General features: G+C 42.3%; 1 protein-coding gene across 1 annotated transcript in view; it reads left to right on the top strand.

Annotated features, from left to right (window-relative positions):
- Positions 1 to 741: 741 nt before the first annotated feature.
- The window catches only part of LOC121570306 (zinc finger protein 804A-like), a 70,358-nt gene continuing 47,179 nt past the window's right edge, over positions 742 to 23,920 (top strand). Inside the window, exon 1 of the mRNA XM_041881767.1 lies at positions 742 to 1,674. Coding sequence (XP_041737701.1) covers positions 1,552 to 1,674 — 123 coding nt within the window. The 5' untranslated portion in view covers positions 742 to 1,551. The remainder of the gene's footprint in view (positions 1,675 to 23,920) is intronic.

Raw genomic sequence — 23,920 nt, 5'->3', positions numbered from 1 at the left:
TGCTTAGGCTACATGGGTTATAGCGCCGGGCTATAGCTTACTGCAGCCATTCTCGGAAACACTCTGACAACACCCAGGCCCTCATTACTGAATACTGATTGGTAGACATATTTATCACTGAAACGTGCCCTATATGTGGAAACGTTGCCATCGCTGTCATTAGTTGTCCCATTTCTTCGTGCATCGAGTTTGCGCAATGGTCATGGATCCTAAAACACAATGGTCATGGATCCTAAAACTGACACAAGTTGACTACCAATGTTTAACTAGTAGCCTATCAGCTCTGTGAAGAGAGCCATTTGGGTCTTTATTGACTTGGCGCTTTTAATTTGATGGTTGCTATGAAATGATGAAGGAGGGAAAGGAGAAGGAAAGAGGGAGGGGGAGAGAAAGTTCCTGGAAGACAACACTCGCCGGTTCAGCGTCCCCCAACAGAGATGAGTGTGCCACACATACACATATCTGACTGATTATCAGACACAACAGAACCGCTCTTCGCTGTAGTGCTGCGCTGATTACGCAGACGGACTCTCTCTCCTACTCGACCCCCCTACCCCCTCACAGTGTGCCGAGGAAAGAGAGAGAGTGAAAAGTCGCCGCTTCATCTCTGATTATTCAGACTGAACGGAGGCACGAGCGATACCCCCTCTCTTTCTCTGCGCGGGAACCCGGGTGACTGGAGCGCGCGTGTCACAGTGACAGCTCCACCAACGAAAGACACGAGCCAGATCATCCGGAGAACAGAGTCTGTAGCTCTGTTGAACACTAGGTGCTGCAACAGCAAACACCAAAAACTCACGCGCTCTTTTTTCAGAGAACGGACACAGCTTCTGCTGTGCCTGTGTCTGTCTGTGTCTGCATGCACTAGAGAGAACTATCAACTAGGTGACTGGATTTACAGTTATACATCTACGAACTAAACCGTCTGGAATCTATCAATCTATCAGGAAAATAACGCCTTTTCTCTTCCTAGAGAGACTCCAGGGGCGCAAAGCTCCTGTCAACTGCATCTAACTCTGCTTGATACATCTGCTCGAGCCGTTCTCACTGCCATCAGATACCGCCACACTATACACCCTCGCCTCTCCCCGGGAACTGAAAGGAGAGAGGAAGGAGAGGGGGATAGTCGACAGAGGGGAAAGGGAAGAAGGAACGAGAGGAGACGAAATATTATCCTCTATCAGGATTGAGAAAGAGAGAATAACTATTCTGTACCAGGAGCTAGATTTCTCCTTTCACTAGAACGTTGGCATGGCAAACACAGGCATCAACAGGCTGACTATTTAACGGACCCTCAGTGCATTACTCATGCTTCTTTCTGTAAGCAGCCTGAAGGAATAATTTAATAATAAAGAATAAACACTTGTTATTGAAGTTCCATTTTACTGGAGGAATATCTGAATATCCTCGCCTCCCCTTCCCTAGGTCGGACTCGGACTGAGAGGAGGGATACTTGACTCTCTGCTTCACCTGGTGAAGAGTCCAGTAAACCGAACCAACCGACGTCCGCACACACGCAAGACCCCTGCGCATTGGGAAGCGCTGGGCCGGATGTCGTGCAGCACGTGCTACTACCTGGTCATCAGCTCCACACACCTGAGCAACGGCCACTTCCGGCGTGTGAAGGGAGTCTTCAGGGGACCGCTCTGTCCCACTGCCTCCAGCCAATCACCGGTAATATACCTATGTGTGTGTGTGTGTGTGTTGTCGTGGAAATTCTAATCAATAATGAGGAGAGACAAGGTCAATCACCAATCAGGATATTACTTTATTCAAAACGTATTAATAAGGTAGTAAGTGAGGCTGTTCGACCCAACACTATTGAGTGTTGGGCCGAGAGCTCTCACATACAGACAATACAAATATATTTTATAGCAAAGATACCAGTCTACATGACAAACAGCAGATTTGTGGAATGGGTCAAAAGGTTAGGATTTGTATGAAATAAATGAATAATTCACAGCAGACAGTATCTGCGGTGAAGACTGTTCTCATTGTATGGAAACCATGGTTTGGCTCCCAAGACAAGGTTCTTATCAACTATTCATAACAGATCTTGTCCCTGGTAACTTACACACCCAGACACCAATTCAGTCTATGAAAAAGCAGGCTCAGTCAGACCAGAGACATCTCCACTAATCATAGAATGGAATGTGACTGTTGGTTTTATCACCTAGCCATCCATAAATCAATTGTCCAATACCCCTATCTCGAGGAAAACCCATGTCCTTGACCACACGCCTAGACTAGCTGCAGGGAGCTGGAGTAGAAACCATCCCTTTACAAAAACACAGCATTAGTAGAACAGTATATAATTGTTAACTATTAATATTAAACAAAGCAGGTAAACATGTTACATGTACATTTTTATCTCACAGTGTGTGTGTGTATTTGTTTATGTGTAAAATGCCAAGCCTGCTAAGAGACTTTGGTGCTCAGGTGGAACCGTATTTCTCTACAGATGGTTGTGCTGACAGAGTATCCTTCTTAGGGACCGGTCAAAATTTAATTGTTACCTGGAGGAAAATGGGGGAGGGTCATGCTTTTTCAATTTTAGTCAGGTGGAAGGTTTAGTATTTATTTATTTTTTATCCAGGGGAGGGTCATGTAATTTGTAATTGATTAAATGTCAGCATTTGTCAGCATTTTGGAATTTACGTATTGAATTCGACTATGTGTAACTTTGGTGTACAACCCTGCTCTCTCTCTCTCTCATTGTCCTCGCTGAGCCCGCCTGTGTTGGCATTTAGCATTTGCCTTTCCATAGGTTGTGTTTTTGGCGTATCCAGAACGTGGGCGTGTAGAATATCTGGCTAATAAAATAGCATGTGTAGTGACGTCATAGGGAGCTAGCGCGCAACAGAAATGCTGTGTTCAAAACAACTGGGAAATCTGAAATCTCCGACTTCCGACTTCAGTGCACTCTCTTCCGACTTCAGACTAAGTACGGTCATCCAACTCTGAATTCAAAGTCGGAAACTATGGCATCATTCTAAAGCTCAGACTTTCCAACCTGAAGATCACTGACATCATGATTTGACCTAATTTTTTTTTCATACTTCCCAGTTGTTTTCAATACACCAAAAAACTCTGTGGTCTATCACAACAACAAGCATGGCATCACAAAATTAAGCAAGGAACACAGATCTTGAAAAATTATCTCCACAATAATATATGGGTTTCTTGCAGTCTCTCTCCGTGGAAGAGAGTCTAGAAAAGTTCACTGGAATTTTGGAGTTGATAGGAGATGGTTCCTCAATGTGGAAAAAAAGTAAATGGATTAAATCTGGTGTTGGAGGAGTTTCTACTGAATGGAGAGGACAATAGTCCATGTGGATGGCTGGACTCTCTGTATGCTTACGAGCTATATGTTTATCCTCGGCTGCCTGTCATTTCATCGAAATCTGATTAGTAAAAAAATATTTCACTGTGTAAATTCCTTGGGTAAGCCTATAGGCTAGGCCTATTCACTGCAGTATTATTCCTAATAATTCCTCTTTAGCTCTTGGAGTCCCAGGAAAAGCAAAACTAAGCCTACAATAGCTTGTTGTACATTTGTTTGAAGCATTTTATTTACTACTACAGCTTGCTCTTGCTTACTGAATGTAAAATACAGAAACCAAAAGAACTGGGGCGTATTCATTACGCCGATTCTGTTGCAAAATATTTCTTAAACAGAAGCAAATGGAACGAAACGGGGAGGGACCTACCTGAATTTGTCCAATAGAAACTCTAGTTTTGCTCTGTTTGCTTCTGTTTGATTATAAACGGCAAACGGTTCCCGTAATAAATACACCCCTGGCTGGGGAGAGAGAGAGAGTGCGTGCGATGTTGTGATCAAAATACACCATATGAGTAATCTGCTAATGTACCTTTCTGGACCTTGTACTCTGTCGAGAATAGACCCATAACTGATCCAAATGGTTGGATAATCAGGCCTAGGCTGTATGGTACTCCCTATAAATAGCTCCATTCTTGTGTATTTTATTTTATTCCGCTTGTGTTACTATTTTATTTGTATTATTATTTTTTAACTGCATCGTTGGGAATGGCTCGTAAGCAAGCATTTCATGGTAAAGTCTACACCAGTTGTATTCTGCGCATGTGACAAATAAAAATTGATTTGATTTTATGCAGTTATTTCAGCAAGCAGCATTCAAAACAGGAAGTTTAAGCGGTTATTGTGTTGTGCTTCACTGTAATCAGAGAGCTAAAATCAATACTATGCATGCCAGTCTCTCTTGGCTAAAAGTAAAGGAGAGACTGACTGCATCACTTTTTGTTTTAATATAAGAACCATTAATGTGTTAAATTCCATTTTTTTTGCATAGTCAACTTACACACACCACTGACACACACACTTACCACACCAGCTTAATGTTCTGTATTATGTCATGTTTCATGTTTTGTGTGGACCCCAGGAAGAGTAGCTGCTGCAATCGCCACAGCTAATGGGCATCCTAATAAAAAATAGAAAATAAAATGTTTTTGCCTATATCACTTCATGTATTAAATGGTTGCACAGGACAGACAGTGATGAGCACAGTGAAAGTGAATATCCAAACAAATTGACATCCATTTGAAAAATTGAAATCACTTGCAAACCACTTGAGCAACGAGGCAAGCAATGACATGATGCAAAAGATGCGCAGGTTAAACAACGTTTGTGGTTGAATATCTACATTTAATTTAAAAGGGTGTTTCTATATTATATTTTTTATTAGGCTACATGTAGCCTACATTGAAGTATTATTAGCAGTTGTCACTATGACAGTGAACACACCCTGAAGCACTGAATGGTCTGTGTTACCACCTTAATAATAGGCCTATACAGTGTGTAGTAGCATGCTTTGATCAGTCGATTGACAGGTGTAGGCCACTGTAGAACGATAAACTTTCCTCTAGTGTGGATGCTTGCCAACGTTTTATAGTTATGTATAATTTATCATTATAGTTATTGTCCTTGGTGTGGACCGTTCTTATTATAGCTCAGTGTTGTGAACGGCCCTTAACGCTTAAATTGGTAAATGCCGCCCTCTAGCAGATAACATGAATATGGTATGAATACAGCAGTGGTTCTCAACCACGGATTGATTTGATAGAAATCACGACTGCAACATTGATAGCCTACTAAAAAGGGATTTAATATTCCCTGCTACAGTGAGAGAAAAAGTATTTGATCCCCTGCTGATTTTGTACGTTTGCCCACTGACAAAGAAATGATCAGTCTATAATTTTAATGGTAGGTTTATTTGAACAGTGAGAGACAGAATAACAACAAAAAAATCCAGAAAAACGCATGTCAAAAATGTTATAAATTGATTGCATTTTAATGAGGGAAATAAGTATTTGACCCCCTCTCAATCAGAAAGATTTCTGGCTCCCAGGTGTCTTTTATACAAGTAATGAGCTGAGATTAGGAGCACACTCTTAAAGGGAGTGCTCCTAATCTCAGCTTGTTACCTGTATTAAAGACACCTGTCCACAGAAGCAATCAATCAATCAGATTCCAAACTCTCCAACATGGCCAAGACCAAAGAGCTCTCCAAGGATGTCAGGGACAAGATTGTAGACCTACACAAGGCTGGAATGGGCTACAAGACCATCGCCAAGCAGCTTGGTGAGAAGGTGACAACAGTTGGTGCGATTATTCGCAAATGGAAGAAACACAAAATAACTGTCAATCGCCCTCGGCCTGGGGCTCCATGCAAGATCTCACCTTGTGGAGTTGCAATGATCATGAGAACGGTGAGGAATCAGCCCAGAACTACATGGGAGGATCTTGTCAATGATCTCAAGGCAGCTGGGACCATAGTCACCAAGAAAACAATTGGTAACACACTACGCTGTGAAGGACTGAAATCCTGCAGTGCCTGCAAGGTCCCCCTGCTCAAGAAAGCACATATACAGGGCCGTCTGAAGTTTGCCAATGAACATCTGAATGATTCAGAGGTGAACTGGGTGAAAGTGTTGTGGTCAGATGAGACCAAAATCGAGCTCTTTGGCATCAACTCAACTCGCCGTGTTTGGAGGAGGAGGAATACTGCCTATGAACCAAAGAACACCATCCCCACCGTCAAACATGGAGGTGGAAACATTATGCTTTGGGGGTGTTTTTTTGCTAAGGGAACAGGACAACTTCACCGCATCAAAGGGTCGATGGACGGGGCCATGTACCGTCAAATCTTGGGTGAGAACCTCCTTCCCTCAGCCAGGGCATTGAAAATGGGTCGTGGATGGGTATTCTAGCATGACAATGACCCAAAACACACGGCCAAGGCAACAAAGGAGTGGCTCAAGAAGAAGCACATTAAGGTCCTGGAATGGCCTAGCCAGTCTCCAGACCTTAATCCCATAGAAAATCTGTGGAGGGAGCTGAAGGTTCGAGTTGCCAAACGTCAGCCTCGAAACCTTAATGACTTGGAGAAGATCTGCAAAGAGGAGTGGGACAAAATCCCTCCTGACATGTGTGCAAACCTGGTGGCCAACTACAAGAAACGTCAACATGGGTTTTGCCACCAAGTAGTAAGCCATGTTTTGCAGAGGGGTCAAATACTTATTTCCCTCATTAAAATGCAAATCAATTTATAACATTGCGTTTTTCTGGATTTTTTTTTTGTTATTCTGTCTCTCACTGTTCAAATAAACCTACCATTAAAATTATAGACTGATCATGTCTTTGTCAGTGGGCAAACGTACAAAATCAGCAGGGGATCAAATACTTTTTTCCCTCACTGTATGTGGTTTTAATTATCATTTTGGAGGGGAGGTTTTTTTTCAAACGTTCGGGGAGGGCCAGGTAAAAATATATTTTCCTCAGGGGGAGGGCCATCCATTTTACCTCCAGGTATCCCTCGTATAACGTTCACTCCCTAACCTTTCAGAGTATCCTCCTAACCTTGCAGAGTATCCTCCTAACCTTTCAGAGTATCCTCCCTAACCTTTCAGAGTATCCTCCTAACCTTTCAGAGTATCCTCCCTAACCTTTCAGAGTATCCTCCTAACCTTTCCTTAGTGCTGATGTAGCCTGGGTCTCTGGATTAGACTGGCCTTTAGTCTGAGTCTACCTCTTAGTGCCCTGACTCTATCACCTTCTCTCCATCTCTCTCTGTGTGTGTGTGTGTGTGTGTAAGTGTGTGAAAGTGTGATATATGGGCATGCTCCAAGGGTCTCCAGTAATTCACACATTATTTCTGAGTTCTTAATGTGAGATGAGATGAACTGGCAGAGCTGACGGAGGAGAGGAGCAGCTGCTGTGTGAGTGTGTGTTTACTGTTCCTATTACCAGGCTGTCATGTTCGGTCTGATAAGACGGTGTCATGAGAGAACAGAACCCCTTTCTTCTACAGCAGGGTTTCCCAAACTCGGTCCTGCATGTTTTGGGTTCTGCCCTAGCACTAAACAGCTGATTAAAATAATTGAAGCTTGATGATGAGTTGGTTATTTGAATTATTTGAGTGATTTTAATCATGTGTGTGTGTGTTTGTGTGCGTTTGTGTGTGTGTGTGTGTGTGAGGTGAAGTTTAGTGAACTAACTATGCAGTGCGTGGAGTCTTGTCGTTCTTGAACAAGTCTTTAACAAAGTCTTTAACAGTTGAACCAACTTGTGAAGTGGAGTCCTGAGGCCGTATCTAAATTGTCTTTCCATATGTACATTATTATCATCATTAGTACAGAGCTCCTGTAGCATCATCACTGGGGAGTCATTGTTACAAACTTCATTACCACTACAAAGCTTACTTTCCTATAGTCATCTGAGGTCTGAGGGTCTAAGAGCAGTGGGGAAAGAGGGGGAGTGAGGAGAAAGGAAGTAAAGAGAGTAGGTGAAAGAATTAGAGAGAGAGAGAGACAGAGAGAGAGAGAGTAATTCTCCATACCCCTCAAGGCAAGGGACTCCTTACCCCTGCAGCTCTTTTTCTGCTCTCTCTCTCTCTCTCTCTCTCTCTCTCTCTCTCTCTCTCTCTCTCTCTCTCTCTCTCTCTCTCTCTCTCTCTCTCTCTCTCTCTCTCTCTCTCTCTCTCTCTCTCTCTCTCTCTCTCTCTCTCTCTCTCTCTCTCTCTCTCGCTGTTTGGAGAGGTTTGTCAGCACAACATAGTACCCATTTTGTTAATTGCCTTAAAGTGGCCTGATGGGGTTATTTCGACTGCATTTCAGCATTTAGACTGTTTATTTTACCCTTATTTTACCAGGTAAGTTGACTGAGAACGCATTCTCATTTCCATCAACAACCTGGGGAATAGTTACAGGGGAGAGGAGGGGGGATGAATGAGCCAATTGGAACCGGTGCACTATTGGATTACTATAGCAGCACACCACAATATCGGCTGCCGTCACTTATATGGCAAGGGTTCCGATATTGACTTGCCTATAGCCAGTTAGCCACCAGTGGTCCGAAAAGTGCTGTAGGAGGGCATTAGTGGTGATCAGTAGAACACTTTGTGGGGGTCAGCACGACACCATTCTAACACTGTTGTGGTGGAGCAGGATCACACAAACACACACAGAAATGCACGCACGCACACACACACACACCATCAGGCCCAACCGAAAGCGTTTCAGACTGGCACCTCTTGGCACGTATTGTGCTGAATACCAAACTGCCCCTGCTAAACTTTCAGACATAAACAGTCACTGTTCTGCTGTTTCAGCCTATTGCTGGTGTGCACAAAATGTGTGTGTCTGTGTGTGCTATACTGTGCTATATCGTTACTGGTGTTTCATCTGATGTCTACAGTAGCAGTGAAATATACCTGTACATCAAAGCAGACTAGTGGAATAGATACTGTAACTATGCATCACACACACAAACACACAGACAAGAGTGCTCAATTACACACCCCTCTGATCCAAGTGTGGGGAGTAACAAAACACCGAGTAACAAAACACAGAGTAACAAAACACTTCCCTCTTCAGCTGTCAATCACACTACTGCAGATATAGAGAGAAAGGGGTAGTGGCAGAAAAAGAGATTGATGTCTGTGTGTGTGTGTGTGTGTGTGTGTGTGTGTGTGTTTGAGAAAGAGGTATGAATGTGTGATTCTCTGACTCATTACAGATAATTACATTTTACAGAGATTGATGTTCAGTTCAGTCATTATTAATATTTGATTTGCTTAGACTAATTAATTCATTACGGTTTTAATTGCATCGCCTTCAGTTGATCCATGCAAATCTAATATCAACACTGTGCCCCTGCAACAGGACCACACAGGCAAGCAGGCACACACGCACACACGCACACACACATACACACAGGGAGTAAAAGACAGTCTGGGCACTGAAAGCTAAACTCAGCCTAAAGGACAGTCTGATCCAGACACACATTCAGGCTACTCTGGTGATTGAGTGCCTATATGGAGTTGTAGTAATGAAGTCCTGAACACACACACACACACACTAACTCTCTCTCAGGTTGCCCACCTCTCCCCCTGCGGATTAGAGGCAGCTGTTTGCCTTTATGGTCATTACTGATCTGCTCGGTCTATAATTATTAACACACACACCCAAGTGATTGGAGAATTTGATAATTACTATCCATCTGGAGCACCATTCTAGCTAATCACCTAGAAAGAGAGAGAGAGAGAGATGTGTAGAGGGAGGGAGAGATCTTAAAGGGTAATGTCACCTCTGGACAGTTTTTCCAGTCTCCCTACATAATTATGAGTGATGAGAGGGTGTTTCAGACATAATTATGCACTATAGCTGTATTTTTGGATTTTCTCACCGGGAGAGTTAAACCAATGACGTCATTGGTTGATTGAGCCTGCTGTCTGATCTAAAAATGAATGGAGTCATGTTTTGTAGCAATTTTTGTGGACTTTGTGTTTCGCCGATTGCACGATCATGCTAGCAGCGAGTAGATATGGTTGTGCTTGTTCAATAGAGCCATTGGACTTGTCTCAACAATGTTCTTACCTTGCAAGGACATTGCTGAATATCTAGGTTGACTCATTTTCCCTGGCTTTTTAAAGATTACAACCAACGGGAGCCCTACTTCCTTGTTCCCACCCTCAATGGCTTTTCAAAACAGGGGCGGTACTAGTTTACAGGTTCACGGGAGGTATGTTACCGTGCACTGTCTATCCAAGATTGCTAATTAATTAGCTACAATGGCTGCTTCTGATGAAGAAGAGCTGAATTACGATTTGATTCTGTTATTTTCCATAGGAACATACAGCCCTATTTATTTGAGCCAGAATACACTGAAGAGGAGTTGACAGCAGGAAAAATAATTGCGAAACCAGCAAGTAGTGGCGGCAGCCTACACCAGCTGGACCAGGACTCGGGAGGGCAAATGACAAACAAGTAAGTTGTTTTGCTGTCGGTAGCTAGCTACTGTAACAATATTAGCTCTCTTTTTACGTGAGGCGGTGTTGTTCAGCACAGTACAATTTGGTGATCGATTCGGCCATAACAGGGCATGCTAGTACCACTACAAGCCAAGCTAGCCAAATTTAGCTAGCTTGCTATCTATGTTTGCTATACCTAAAATGTACTGTAATCTAGCATTATAGCTAGCTAGCTCAGTGCCTCTCATTAGGAAAAAAAATTGAGAAATGTTTTGATGATGATGGCGGAGAGTAAAGGAATGACTTTGGCTTCATGACTCATATTAGTCTTGGAGTAACAATACCTGTGTGTTGTAGCTAGCTGACGTGTGTCTGTGAGATGTCTGGTATTCTACACCATGCTACTAGGAATACAGACAGTACACAACGATTTCCCATGCTTGTCTAATAGCATTTTTGTCTTCCTCTCACAGACAATACCGCTTGGATACAAAAAAGTTGATGACTCTCAAGAGGAGATGTGAAAGGTCCCATAACAACAATCTCCCCTTGTATCAAAGTGACTCAGAACACCTCACTGCACCACCCAAACACACCATATGCAAGTATTCCCTTGCATATGGTGTAGCATTTATTATAAGCTTTAGTAGTATATTTTTCTTCTACTGTGTATATGTCATAAATTGCCATAACTGTTCCTGCATACTGCTGTGTAAACTTACCTCAAGAATAATAAACGCTGTTTTGAAAACAAGCCATGTCTACTTATTTGCTGTATTGACAGATGTGGTGTTGAACAACGATGCTGCGATGATGTGTTGATAAGAAATCCGCTGACACTGTACTTGATTATAAAGGTTTATTATATCAAAGATTTCAGCATCAATTTACAGACTCTGCAGAATCTGGAGAGCAACGAAACCAATCCCAAATATGATTACTCTCCCTGTCCTTTTGTTAAAACATGATATACACTGCTCAAAAAAATAAAGGGAACACTTAAACAACACAATGTAACTCCAAGTCAATCACACTTCTGTGAAATCAAACTGTCCACTTAGGAAGCAACACTGATTGACAATAAATTTCACATGCTGTTGTGCAAATGGAATAGACAACAGGTGGAAATTAGAGGCAATTAGCAAGACACCCCCAATAAAGGACTGGTTTTGCAGGTGGTGACCACAGACCACTTCTCAGTTCCTATGCTTCCTGGCTGATGTTTTGGTCACTTTTGAATGCTGGCGGTGCTTTCACTCTAGTGGTAGCATGAGACGGAGTCTACAACCCACACAAGTGGCTCAGGTAGTGCAGCTCATCCAGGATGGCACATCAATGCGAGCTGTGGCAAGAAGGTTTGTCAGCGTAGTGTCCAGAGCATGGAGGCGCTACCAGGAGACAGGCCAGTACATCAGGAGACGTGGAGGAGGCCGTAGGAGGGCAACAACCCAGCAGCAGGACTGCTACCTCCGCCTTTGTGCAAGGAGGAGCAGGAGGAGCACTGCCAGAGCCCTGCAAAATGACCTCCAGTAGGCCACAAATGTGCATGTGTCTGCTCAGAAACAGACTCCATGAGGGTGGTATGAGGGCCCGACGTCCACAGGTGGGGGTTGTGCTTACAGCCCAACACCGTGCAGGACGTTCGGCATTTGCCAGAGAACACCAAGATTGGCAAATTCGCCATTGGCGCCCTGTGCTCTTCACAGATGAAAGCAGGTTCACCCTGAGCACATGTGACTGACGTGACAGAGTCTGGAGACGCCGTGGAGAACGTTCTGCTGCCTGCAACATCCTCCAGCATGACCGGTTTGGCGGTGGGTCAGTCATGGTGTGGGGTGGCATTTATTTGGGGGGCTGCACAGCCCTCCATGTGCTCGCCAGAGGTAGCCTGACTGCCATTAGGTACCGAGATGAGATCCTCAGACCCCTTGTGAGACCATATGCTGGTGCAGTTGGCCCTGGGTTCCTCCTAATGCAAGACAATGCTAGACCTCATGTGGCTGGAGTGTGTCAGCAGTTCCTGCAAGAGGAAGGCATTGATGCTATGGACTGGCCCGCCCATTCCCCAGACCTGAATCCAACTGAGCACATCTGGGACATGTCTCGCTCCATCCACCAACGCCACGTTGCACCACAGACTGTCCAGGAGTTGGCAGATGCTTTAGTCCAGGTCTGGGAGGAGATCCCTCAGGAGACCATCCGCCACCTCATCAGGAGCATGCCCAGGCGTTGTAGGGTGGTCATACAGGCACGTGGAGGCCACACACACTACTGAGCCTAATTTTGACTTGTTTTACATCAAAGTTGGATCAGCCTGTAGTGTGGTTTTCCACTTTAATTTTGAGGGTGACTCCAAATCCAGACCTCCATGGGTTGATAAATTTGATTTCCATTGATAATTTTTGTTGTCAGCACATTCAACTATGTAAAGAAAAAAGTATTTAATAAGATTATTTCATTCATTTAGATCTAGGATGTGTTATTTTAGTGTTCCCTTTATTTTTTTGAGCAGTGTATATATCCTATGCTTCATGTAACATAAGATGGCGTGATTTGAATAGACCAATCCCTGGCCTCCACATAGCCGAATCTCCTCTGTTTTAGGGGGCCCCTATAGTAACACTTTCCAGATGTTTCAACCAACAATATGAAAACCTCAGATACTACATATTTCCCCCCTTCGAGACTAATTAAGTCTCGAAAACAAAAAGAATAGGATTATGACAAATAACAATTTTTATTACATCAGGCTTCTTGTGTAACTTTAGCAATAAAACCAAGTTTATGGAGTGTGAACACATTTTTATGGAGTGTAAGAGCGAAAAACCTGTCTGGCAGCTTTCTTTCCAAATATCCATCTATCAATCAAGACAGGAAAATTCTCTCACGGCCCCTCTGCCCCAGGCGACCACCTAAGTACTCCAGATCATTTTATAAATCTTTATCAATACATTTTAAGCTATGGTGCAATCGAATACACGTGAAAGCCTCAGAAAACAAAATAAAATCAAAAAATTTCCATATTCAGGCTGGTCGACCCATCGGACCCTCCCGTGGATTCTCTCTGTCCCTGCCTAGACCCAATATCCCTAAGCGTCAAAGAAAAACGAAAAACATCTGAGGTCCCCACATGTACCCAACAACAGAAAACATAATTCTTCAAAAAATGTATACAGAAAGAATATGACACAAATTATGTATTACACATGCAAATATGTATATATTTCAGTGCAGACACTGGAATGTAGTCCACTACACTGCAGCTCCTCAGCAGTGTCGACTTTCAATGCAACGTCGATGATAGAATCTGAACATTTCCACACCGTCCTTGTTCAGCTTCCTCCAGCTTCCTCCAGTTTGAGTATTTGAATCCCACTCTACACATTCCCCATATGCTTCTGGAAGAAAAGAAAACACCAACCAGTATCTTTTGCAAAGCAACACATGACAATTAAAACATCAATATCAAAAATAATATATACAAATGATATATAAGAATGATATATAAAAATGAATCACATTCCATTTCCCCCCCTTTGATTCATAACAAAACACTAAATATCACAACAATATGCAAAGAAATTTGAAAATTATCGCACAATCAGAAACATATGTGGATAACCTTTTATGAAAATTGGCCATATATGTAACATACGCTCTCATTTCATCTTCCAAAAGAGCCAAACTTGGACCCTTTCCGCTTGTTCGCAAACAAGGCGTAGGCATCCTTCTTCCTGTGACCAGTTCATGGGGTGTCATACGTAGATCACGCAACTCACTTGAGCGACACACCATTAATGCTAAAGGGAGCGCCGCTATCCAGTTGAGACCCGTATGCTGGAAAATCTTGACAATGCGATTTTTCAAAACCATTAATTTTTCACAAATCCCTTGACTTTGTGGGTGATAAACTGCTCCTAGACGTTGCTTAATTCCCAATTTTTGCAAAATCAATTTCACTGATTTATCAACAAATTCTTTCCCATTATCTGAGTATATTCGATCGGGAAGTCTCCACCTGCTTATGACTTCTTTACACAAGAACTTGGCAACCGACTGACTGTCTTTTCGCTTGGTTGGACAGGCCTCCGGCCATCGTGAAAATCTATCCACAACCACCAGCATGTATCTTTTCCCTTCAACTGGTTTTATCATATCAACAAAGTCGATAACCAACTCACGCATAGGACCTCTCGGTGTTGGAATGTGACCAGGAAGAACAGTCACACCCCTGCGAACATAATTTTTCAGACAGATTGTGCACCTGCCTATGACATAGTCAACCTGTTCAAGCAAATATGGTGCCCAAAAACCATACTCCTTTGTGATATTTCTCCTAACCTCCCCCCTTCCAACATGAAGTGTGCTTCCTGATTCATCAGACCTAATAGGTCTAGAGGCGCTACTATCAACCTCTCATGGTTTCTCCAAAGACCCGTAGCATCTTTGACGGTACATTGGTCTAGCCATAACTGTTTGTCAATCGTAGACGCAGCTTCCTGCATCAAAATCACATCCTTAAGCGTACTTTTGTCTTCCAAGTCCACTCATGGAGTGACCAGAAAAACCTTGCCCAATTTGTCCACTCCTGTGACGGCTTTTGCAGCTTCATCAGCAGCTTTGTTCCCTTGTGTGACTTTGACACATCTGTTTTATGAGCTGCACACTTAGCTATCGCTATCTCTTTAGGCTTCATCATAGCATGGAACAGTTTCATTATTTGCGCATGATGTTGTATCGGAGAACCATCTGTTTTCTTAAACCCTCGACCTTTCCACACTGCTCCAAACAAATGACATACATTATGTGCATATGCAGAATCAGTATATATCGTCACTCGCTTTCCTTCTGCTAACAAACACGCTTCTGTTAGCTCCACAAGTTCAGCAAGTTGTGCGGACGCAGGCTGTGGTATTACTTCAGCCTTTTCAACAACAAATCCAGTTCCTTGGGCTTTAACTACTGCATAGCCAGCACACAATTTATCTCCCACACGATAACAAGACCCATCAGTCCAATACTCCAGGTCTGCCTCACGTAATGGAAGGGCTTGCAAATCTGATCTAAGCCTCGAGTATTTCTCTACTTCTTGAACACAATCATGTGGCTCACCATCCTCTGAAGTTGGCAAATTCTCGTCTGGATTCACCGTATCACACCTTACTAGGGTGACATCTTCCTGCTCTAAGAGCCTATGATAGTCTCTGAGCCTAGGCATAGTCAATGTATATTTTCCATAGTTCAGAAGATTTCTGAGACTATGATGGGTAAGAATTGTTACTGGGTAACCCATCGTAACAGATGATGCTTTGTCATACATTAAATATACTCCCACCATTGCTCTGTAGCACAGTGGTAGCCCTAGTTCTACTTCTGAATAGGCAGTAGAGTAGTAGGAAATAGGTTGAGGATTCGTCCCTGTACCTGTCGGCTGACAAAGAACTGCACATGCATATTTACCTCCAGTGAAGTAGACACATATAGCAAGAAATTCTTAGAGTAGTCTGGTAGTGTGAGTGCTGGTGCCTCTTATAACCTCTGTTTGATCGTTTCAAATGCTACAAGGCCTTCCTGTGTCCAGGAAAGATTGCTATGGAGTTGACCATTCCCAGTATCTTTAACCATAGCTCTCAAAGGTCCCGTCAAACTAGCATAGCCCTCAACCCAGGCTGAAGAATAACCAGCAATACCAAGAAATGTCATCATCTCTCTGATAGTTCTAGGCTTCGGAGCCTTACGAATAGCTTCCAATTGACTGTCAGAAATGCTTCTGTGTCCATGCGTTCTTTTCTGACCCAAATAAACAACCTTCTCCTGGCAATATTGCAACTTTTTCTGTGAAACCTTATGCCCCTTTTCTACCAATACCTGTAGCAATTTAATTGAGTCTTTATGACATGTTTCCTCATTCTGTGAACAGATAATTATATAATCCACGTACTGAATGACAGTGCTTTGCAATATCTGATCTATCCCTACCAAATCGTCCTTCAGTTTGTGGTTCGATCCCTTGGATTGCTTAATCTTTCAATGGATACTGATTCTTCCAAGGAGGTCTGGCTCCTCTTCAACTTTCACTAGTTGGGCTGATTTCACAAGTCCAATATCAGTACTGTGTTGAGACCACAAACATTCTGGAACTTGTTGCAACATCTCCTCTTTCATAGGGTTTGAATCCATCTTCGCACTGCAAATAGATTCATGTGTCATCCGTACAGCTTGTGGCTGTCCTTGTCCTTGAGCCGAAATCATGATTTTGAGAAATCGCTGATCTTCACTCCTCCAAATCGCCAAATTCTCTTTCATCGGTACAAAAACAGCTTTCTCTGCTTCTGTAATCATTTCTCCTACATGCTTCTGCTCATAGTTTTCAGAAACCAACAAGGTCACATGTGGCACACTCTTCTCAATCTCAAATTCTTTATCCAGATAATCGTCTGTGTTTATCATCATAGCTGCTCCTTGTGGTCCTAAAATTATGCAGCCCCATCTGCAGTTTAGCTCGCAAAATTGACTGCTCTATTTGACTCACATCTGGATCATTTCCGGTAATATTTCTCCACACTTGATGAGCTCTTGACACATAGGCTCTCTGATTTTCTTGTTGTCCTAGTGGGTCAATCAGAATGTTGTCAGGATGCACATTTGTTGGAAACGTATCTTTCAGTGCTCTCCACAGCCAATTTCTACTTGCAGCTAACAACTCAGGATCATTCACCGCAGTCTCCACATATCGATTAAGTCCAGCTCTCTGAAAAATTTCTTCCATACCTGAAATCCCAAGGAGATTAGCCAAAAGTCTCTTAATGTCTCCTATGGCAGACTGTGTTCCCACCGTAATTTCTTCCAACTTTGAAATCCAAGGATGTGCTCCATCTTGAAGAGTAGGCAGCTTCTCAAGTATATCTGACATATCGGTATTCTGCAAAGGCTTATACTCCAGGTTCTGTCCTCTGATTATCACTGGCATCATCTTCTTACTTGTGCTCCCTTTTTTTGGCCGCAATGTATACTTCCCCTCCAATTTTTGGGATCCTTTTTTCAGCAGTTTTTCCTTCTGTATCTTCAGCTTCTTGAGTTGTTCTTCCAATTCTCTTACTTCTTCTAAATTATTCGACTTATTCAAGCATGATATGCATCGATCCATATCTCTTTCTATTTCTTCTGTGCTAGTCATTGCAGGATAAAATCCTCTTGAACATGAAGCACCTTTAATCTCCAAATCTTCATCGCTGTCTCCATCTTCACTTTCATCAGAGATCAGATCTCTTGTATCCTTCTTCTTCCAACTTCCATCACCCCTTCTTTCCGCTCTGGCCAACCTCCGTCTGATCACAGGGTCATATCCACCCATGATCTCTTCTGAATCACTCTGATCATCATCATCATCTTCAAATTCCATCCTCCTGAACCTCACTCTACCCTTAGTTTCTAGATGTGTCATTTTCTTCTTACTTTTGGAGTTTGGATTCATCTTTATGATCGTTTCTGCTTGTCCTCTCTCTATTATTCGTTCATCTTCATCTCTGATGCAATAATCACCCTCCTGAATGATCACTGGAAGCTGAGGATAGACGTCCTTAAACTCTACTTCTTCCTCGTAAGGTGGGGGTCTTTTTGCTGAATCCGTATGTGAGAAAGGTGTATTGACTTACCTTCGCCTCTTTTGCCATTTTCTCTATACCTCTGCCTCTTTTATCTTTTGTATCTTTTATCAGTTTTTGTCCCTCAATTTCAAACAACTTAAGAACACCCAGCTCTCTTTGTCTATTTTCTTTACGGTGTTCCCCTTTTTTCCACTTCTTTTGATCTGCCTTATACGTGGACACAAGCACTTGCATTATTTTAATTACATCTGGGTTAAGAGTCCCTTCCACTGGCCATGGTTGTTCAATGTCAGGCCAACGTTTATGCCATTTTCCAGATAACCTTGCAATACCATTAACTAGAGGGTTACTCTTTTGTACTACATCAACAGGAGTAATTACTTTCATAGTTTTGATGTCCTTTTTCCGCATTGTAACAACTATTTTATATTCCTTTATTGTGAATTATTTTATTATTATTATTATTATTATTTTAAACTAATTAATTTGTAAACCCAAAAATACTTTAAGCTATGTAGCTTATCTTTCCCTCCTATTTTTATTTATTTTATTTTATTTTATTCTACCAAATTATTGATTAGTGGCTATCTTACCACATCCGATAAAGAAAAGTAAAGGAAACTAGTCAACTTCAGAGCAATCAAAAAAGAAAGACTATGTAATCCAGCAACACTACAGCACCCACAGACCAATTGCTTAATAAGCACCCAATCACCTTAATTTTACAGAATAATCTCAGTGCTGGATTTCCAACACAACTCTAATCAAAACAACCCATGCACAAAAAAAATTAAAAATAAAATCCAATGTGTAATTCTCAATTACATCAATTGATCAGTCTGTTGCCAAGTCCCCTGCCAAATGGTCACAACATGAAATATTTTAGGCATACACAAACAGATAAATGCCCTTTATCGAGAAATGTGTCTCTAATATCCTGTAAGGGAAAGTTAGTTTGTGGATAGAACAGTACTGGCCTTAATTGGACTGGATCCGGGACAGCACACGCTGTCGCGTGACGCACTGGTCAGCACCTCCTCTCTCTCTGTCTCCTCCTTCTCGTCTCTCACACCACAGGAGAACAAAAGAAACAGACAACAATTTAGTATTTTATGTACTCACTGGGTTATTTCAACCATACAATACAGATATTAAACTATTGGAGTAATCATCATATATGTTTTCTTAGTCAAGCAACAGCCGCTTAACAAACAGAATACTTTATTTGTGTGTATTCAAATCTCCCCCTCCTTCTCTTCGCAGCTATAAATCTGCGTGTCACAACAGCTCAGTGCAGGCAGGGGAGTGGCATATTCGTTCTGTGTAACGGTAAACTCCTAGAACTCAAACAGCAGACAGACCAGCTGTCTCTCCGTTCTTTCCAACAAACCACATTTACCACACAGACAACAGTAACACTGAACAAAACGCACAAACCAACACAAAACATAGAACACAAATCCTACTTCGAAGTTACTTAACTTAACTTTAGTCTATTTTCTCTCTCCTCTTTCTTCACCCATTCTACTCCAATCTGCAGATTTATACTTATTTTCTTATCCATTACAAATCCTCTATATACAATCATAACGTCCTCCCGGGGGCTCATAGATTTTAACAAATTTGAAAACGTTCTCTCAAATGGAGACTCATAAGGTTTTAACCGTAATTACAGTGGGGGAAAAAAGTATTTAGTCAGCCACCAATTGTGCAAGTTCTCCCACTTAAAAAGATGAGAGAGGCCTGTAATTTTCATCATAGGTACACGTCAACTATGACAGACAAATTGAGAAAAGAAAATCCAGAAAATCACATTGTAGGATTTTTTATGAATTTATTTGCAAATTATGGTGGAAAATAAGTATTTGGTCACCTACAAACAAGCAAGATTTCTGGCTCTCACAGACCTGTAACTTCTTCTTTAAGAGGCTCCTCTGTCCTCCACTCGTTACCTGTATTAATGGCACCTGTTTGAACTTGTTATCAGTATAAAAGACACCTGTCCACAACCTCAAACAGTCACACTCCAAACTCCACTATGGCCAAGACCAAAGAGCTGTCAAAGGACACCAGAAACAAAATTGTAGACCTGCACCAGGCTGGGAAGACTGAATCTGCAATAGGTAAGCAGCTTGGTTTGAAGAAATCAACTGTGGGAGCAATTATTAGGAAATGGAAGACATACAAGACCACTGATAATCTCCCTCGATCTGGGGCTCCACGCAAGATCTCACCCTGTGGGGTCAAAATGATCACAAGAACGGTGAGCAAAAATCCCAGAACCACACGGGGGGACCTAGTGAATGACCTGCAGAGAGCTGGGACCAAAGTAACAAAGCCTACCATCAGTAACACACTACGCCGCCAGGGACTCAAATCCTGCAGTGCGAGACGTGTCCCCCTGCTTAAGCCAGTACATGCCTAGGCCCGTCTGAAGTTTGCTAGAGTGCATTTGGATGATCCAGAAGAGGATTGGGAGAATGTCATATGGTCAGATGAAACCAAAATAGAACTTTTTGGTAAAAACTCAACTCGTCGTGTTTGGAGGACAAAGAATGCTGAGTTGCATCCAAAGAACACCATACCTACTGTGAAGCATGGGGGTGGAAACATCATGCTTTGGGGCTGTTTTTCTGCAAAGGGACCAGGACGACTGATCCGTGTAAAGGAAAGAATGAATGGGGCCATGTATCGTGAGATTTTGAGTGAAAACCTCCTTCCATCAGCAAGGGCATTGAAGATGAAACGTGGCTGGGTCTTTCAGCATGACAATGATCCCAAACACACCGCCCGGGCAACGAAGGAGTGGCTTCGTAAGAAGCATTTCAAGGTCCTGGAGTGGCCTAGCCAGTCTCCAGATCTCAACCCCATAGAAAATCTTTGGAGGGAGTTGAAAGTCCGTGTTGCCCAGCGACAGCCCCAAAACATCACTGCTCTAGAGGAGATCTGCATGGAGGAATGGGCCAAAATACCAGCAACAGTGTGTGAAAACCTTGGAAGAATTACAGAAAACGTTTGACCTGTGTCATTGCCAACAAAGGGTATATAACAAAGTATTGAGAAACTTTTGTTATTGACCAAATACTTATTTTCCACCATAATTTGCAAATAAATTCATTAAAAATCCTACAATGTGATTTTCTGGAAAATAAATTCTCATTTTGTCTGTCATAGTTGATGTGTACCTATGATGAAAATTACAGGCCTCGCTCATCTTTTTAAGTGGGAGAACTTGCACAATTGGTGGCTGACTAAATACTTTTTTTCCCCACTGTAACAGATTTCCTTACAAAAAACTAAAACCCCTGTTCTCAACCAAAACATATATATGTATATATATCTAACATAAAATCTTATCATAGCATGAGTCGAGCATATAACTCTCTGCACAATCCACACAGCTGAAACAGAGCAGAGACATCTTTCTTTGCGCACACACACACTCTCTTTCTCTCACACACACATGAAAACTTTCCTAAAGCATGCTTCCGCCGCTCCTTTTCCTTTATTTTCCTTCCTAAAATTGTGCTGCCTTGAGTTGCAGATATTCAATGAGTGGCTACTTCGGACATATAGCTCGTCAACTATATAACGAAAGGTAACATACAATTGAATTTGTATTCTACAATCTCCCAGTTCCTTGGAACTGACCCGAAAATTCACCTAGTGACTTTCCAGGATTTGCGGCCCATCTAATGATCGCCTCATTTGAGGGCTTCCGTAGATCAGCGGCGTCCTAAACGTTATACCTTTTTCCTTAGTTCCTTGTCCCTTATTTTATTCCTCTATTTTATTCATTTTTCCCTTTAATTTTATTCAAGCCAAATTTCCCTGGGCCCAGTGTTATCAATTCCTTTTTTCCTTAGATCTTGTATTATATTCACACTCCCCCCTGTTTGCGTTGTTTCCAACGCAAACAACATTTAGGAAATTTAGAACGGAATCTCATCACACAGCAATCACAGCATGGCACACACAGGTTCTTCATGGTGCATCCCCTCAACGCACACACAGCCACACGAACTGACCAGTGCCCAAAATTGTGAGAAAGCTCACCTTATTAGCCGGCCTCTGGAGCGGGAGTCAGCTCGGAGCCCATGATGGAACGTTGAAACAGACGCAACACGTCCCAAAATCCTCGTTGCCAATTTCTGTGGTGTTGAACAACAATGCTGCGATGATGTGTTGATAAGAAATCCGCTGACACTGTACTTGATTATAAAGGTTTATTATATCAAAGATTTCAGCATCAATTTACAGACTCTGCAGAATCTGGAGAGCAACGAAACCAATCCCAAATATGATTACTCTCCCTGTCCTTTTGTTAAAACATGGTATATATATCCTATGCTTTATGTAACATAAGGTGGCGTGATTTGAATAGACCAATCCCTGGCCTCCACATAGCCGAATCTCCTCTGTTTTAGGGGGCCCCTATAGTAACACTTTCCAGATGTTTCAGCAAAGTAGAGTAAAGTTCATCTAACCCACAATATGCAAACCTCAGATACTACACAGACTAATCTACTGTTTTATTGAAGCATGTTTACTTGCCAACAAATTAAGGTTTAAATGATACACCAACTCCCTGCATCATTTGTTTTAGCAGTAAGCTTGAAGCTAGTTTATCCAAATACATTTCAAGAATATCACAATGAATTGATCCAGAAGTTGTAGTCAACACTTTATTGGTTTCTGATGCAGCTGTAATAATTTAGTCACTTCAGTACACTTGTAGAACACCATTATATACAGTGCATTCGGAAAGTATTCAGACCCCTTGACTTTTCCCACATTTTGTTACGTTACAGCCTTATTCTGAAATTGATTAATTTATTTTCTTTCAAAAACATGTTTTTAGACATTTTTGCAAATTTATAAACAATAAAGAACTGACATATCAGATTTACATATGTATTCAGACCCTTTACTCTGTACTTTGTTGAAGTACCTTAGGCAGCGTTTATAGCCTTGAGTCTTCTTGGGTATAACGCTACAAGCTTGGCACACCTGTATTTGGGGAGTTTCTCCCATTCTTCTCTGCAGAGCCTCTCAAGCTCTGTCAGGTTGGATGGGGAGCATCGCTGCACAGCTATTTTCAGGTCTCACCAGAGATGTTAGATCGGGTTCAAGTCCGGGCTCTGGCTGGGCCACTCAAGGACATTCAGAGACTTGACCCGAAGTTGACCTGTGTTGTCTTGGCTGTGTGCTTAGGGTCGTTGTCCTGTTGGATGGTGAACCTTCGCCCCAGACTGAGGTCCTGAGCGCTCTGGAGCAGGTTTTCATCAAGGATCTCTCTGTACTTTGCTCCGTTCATCTTTCCCTCAATCCTGACTAGTCTCCCAGTTCCTGCTGTTGAAAAGCATCCCCACAGCATGATGCTGCCACCACCATGCTTCACCGTAGGGGTGGTGCCAGGTTCCCTCCAGACGTGACGCTTGGCATTCAGGCCAAATAGTAAAATCTTGGTTTCATCAGACCAGAGAATCTTGTTTGTCATGGTCTGAGAGTCTTTAGGTGCCTTTTGGCAAACTCCAAGCGGGCTGTCATGTGCCTCAAGCTCAGCAGCAGCAGGATTAGTCTGTAGGATACACAGTAGTCAGTGATTAGCCAACATTTTACTACTTTGTTCCTATCCATACACACTCAAACAAGGTATTATATCCACCCACCCCCTTAATTTCAATAGATCATGCATACTAACCTTCACACAATCCCCACTCCCAACAGACACAAGTCAGTCACCCACACCATCTCCTCCTTACTAATGCCTATTTTTCTCCAATTTAGACTTCAAGCCTTGCATGAACAATCAACCATAATACAGAAAAAATACAGTAGAAGTTGTAGCCTACTTGTAAACACACCAACTATGACAACAAGACACAGACCATGTTTATGCCTAGCTCCAGTTTATTTATTTGCTTATCATGGAGTCATGGAAAGATTGAGTAGATTTTGGTAAGATTTTAGAAGGTTCCTGGTGCTGAGCTTGATGTTGATGGGATCGGACTCTAAATAGAA

The sequence above is a fragment of the Coregonus clupeaformis genome, chromosome 28, assembly GCF_020615455.1.
Source record: "Coregonus clupeaformis isolate EN_2021a chromosome 28, ASM2061545v1, whole genome shotgun sequence".
Lineage (NCBI taxonomy): Eukaryota > Metazoa > Chordata > Actinopteri > Salmoniformes > Salmonidae > Coregonus > Coregonus clupeaformis.
This window is presented reverse-complemented; position numbering and strand designations above follow the sequence as displayed.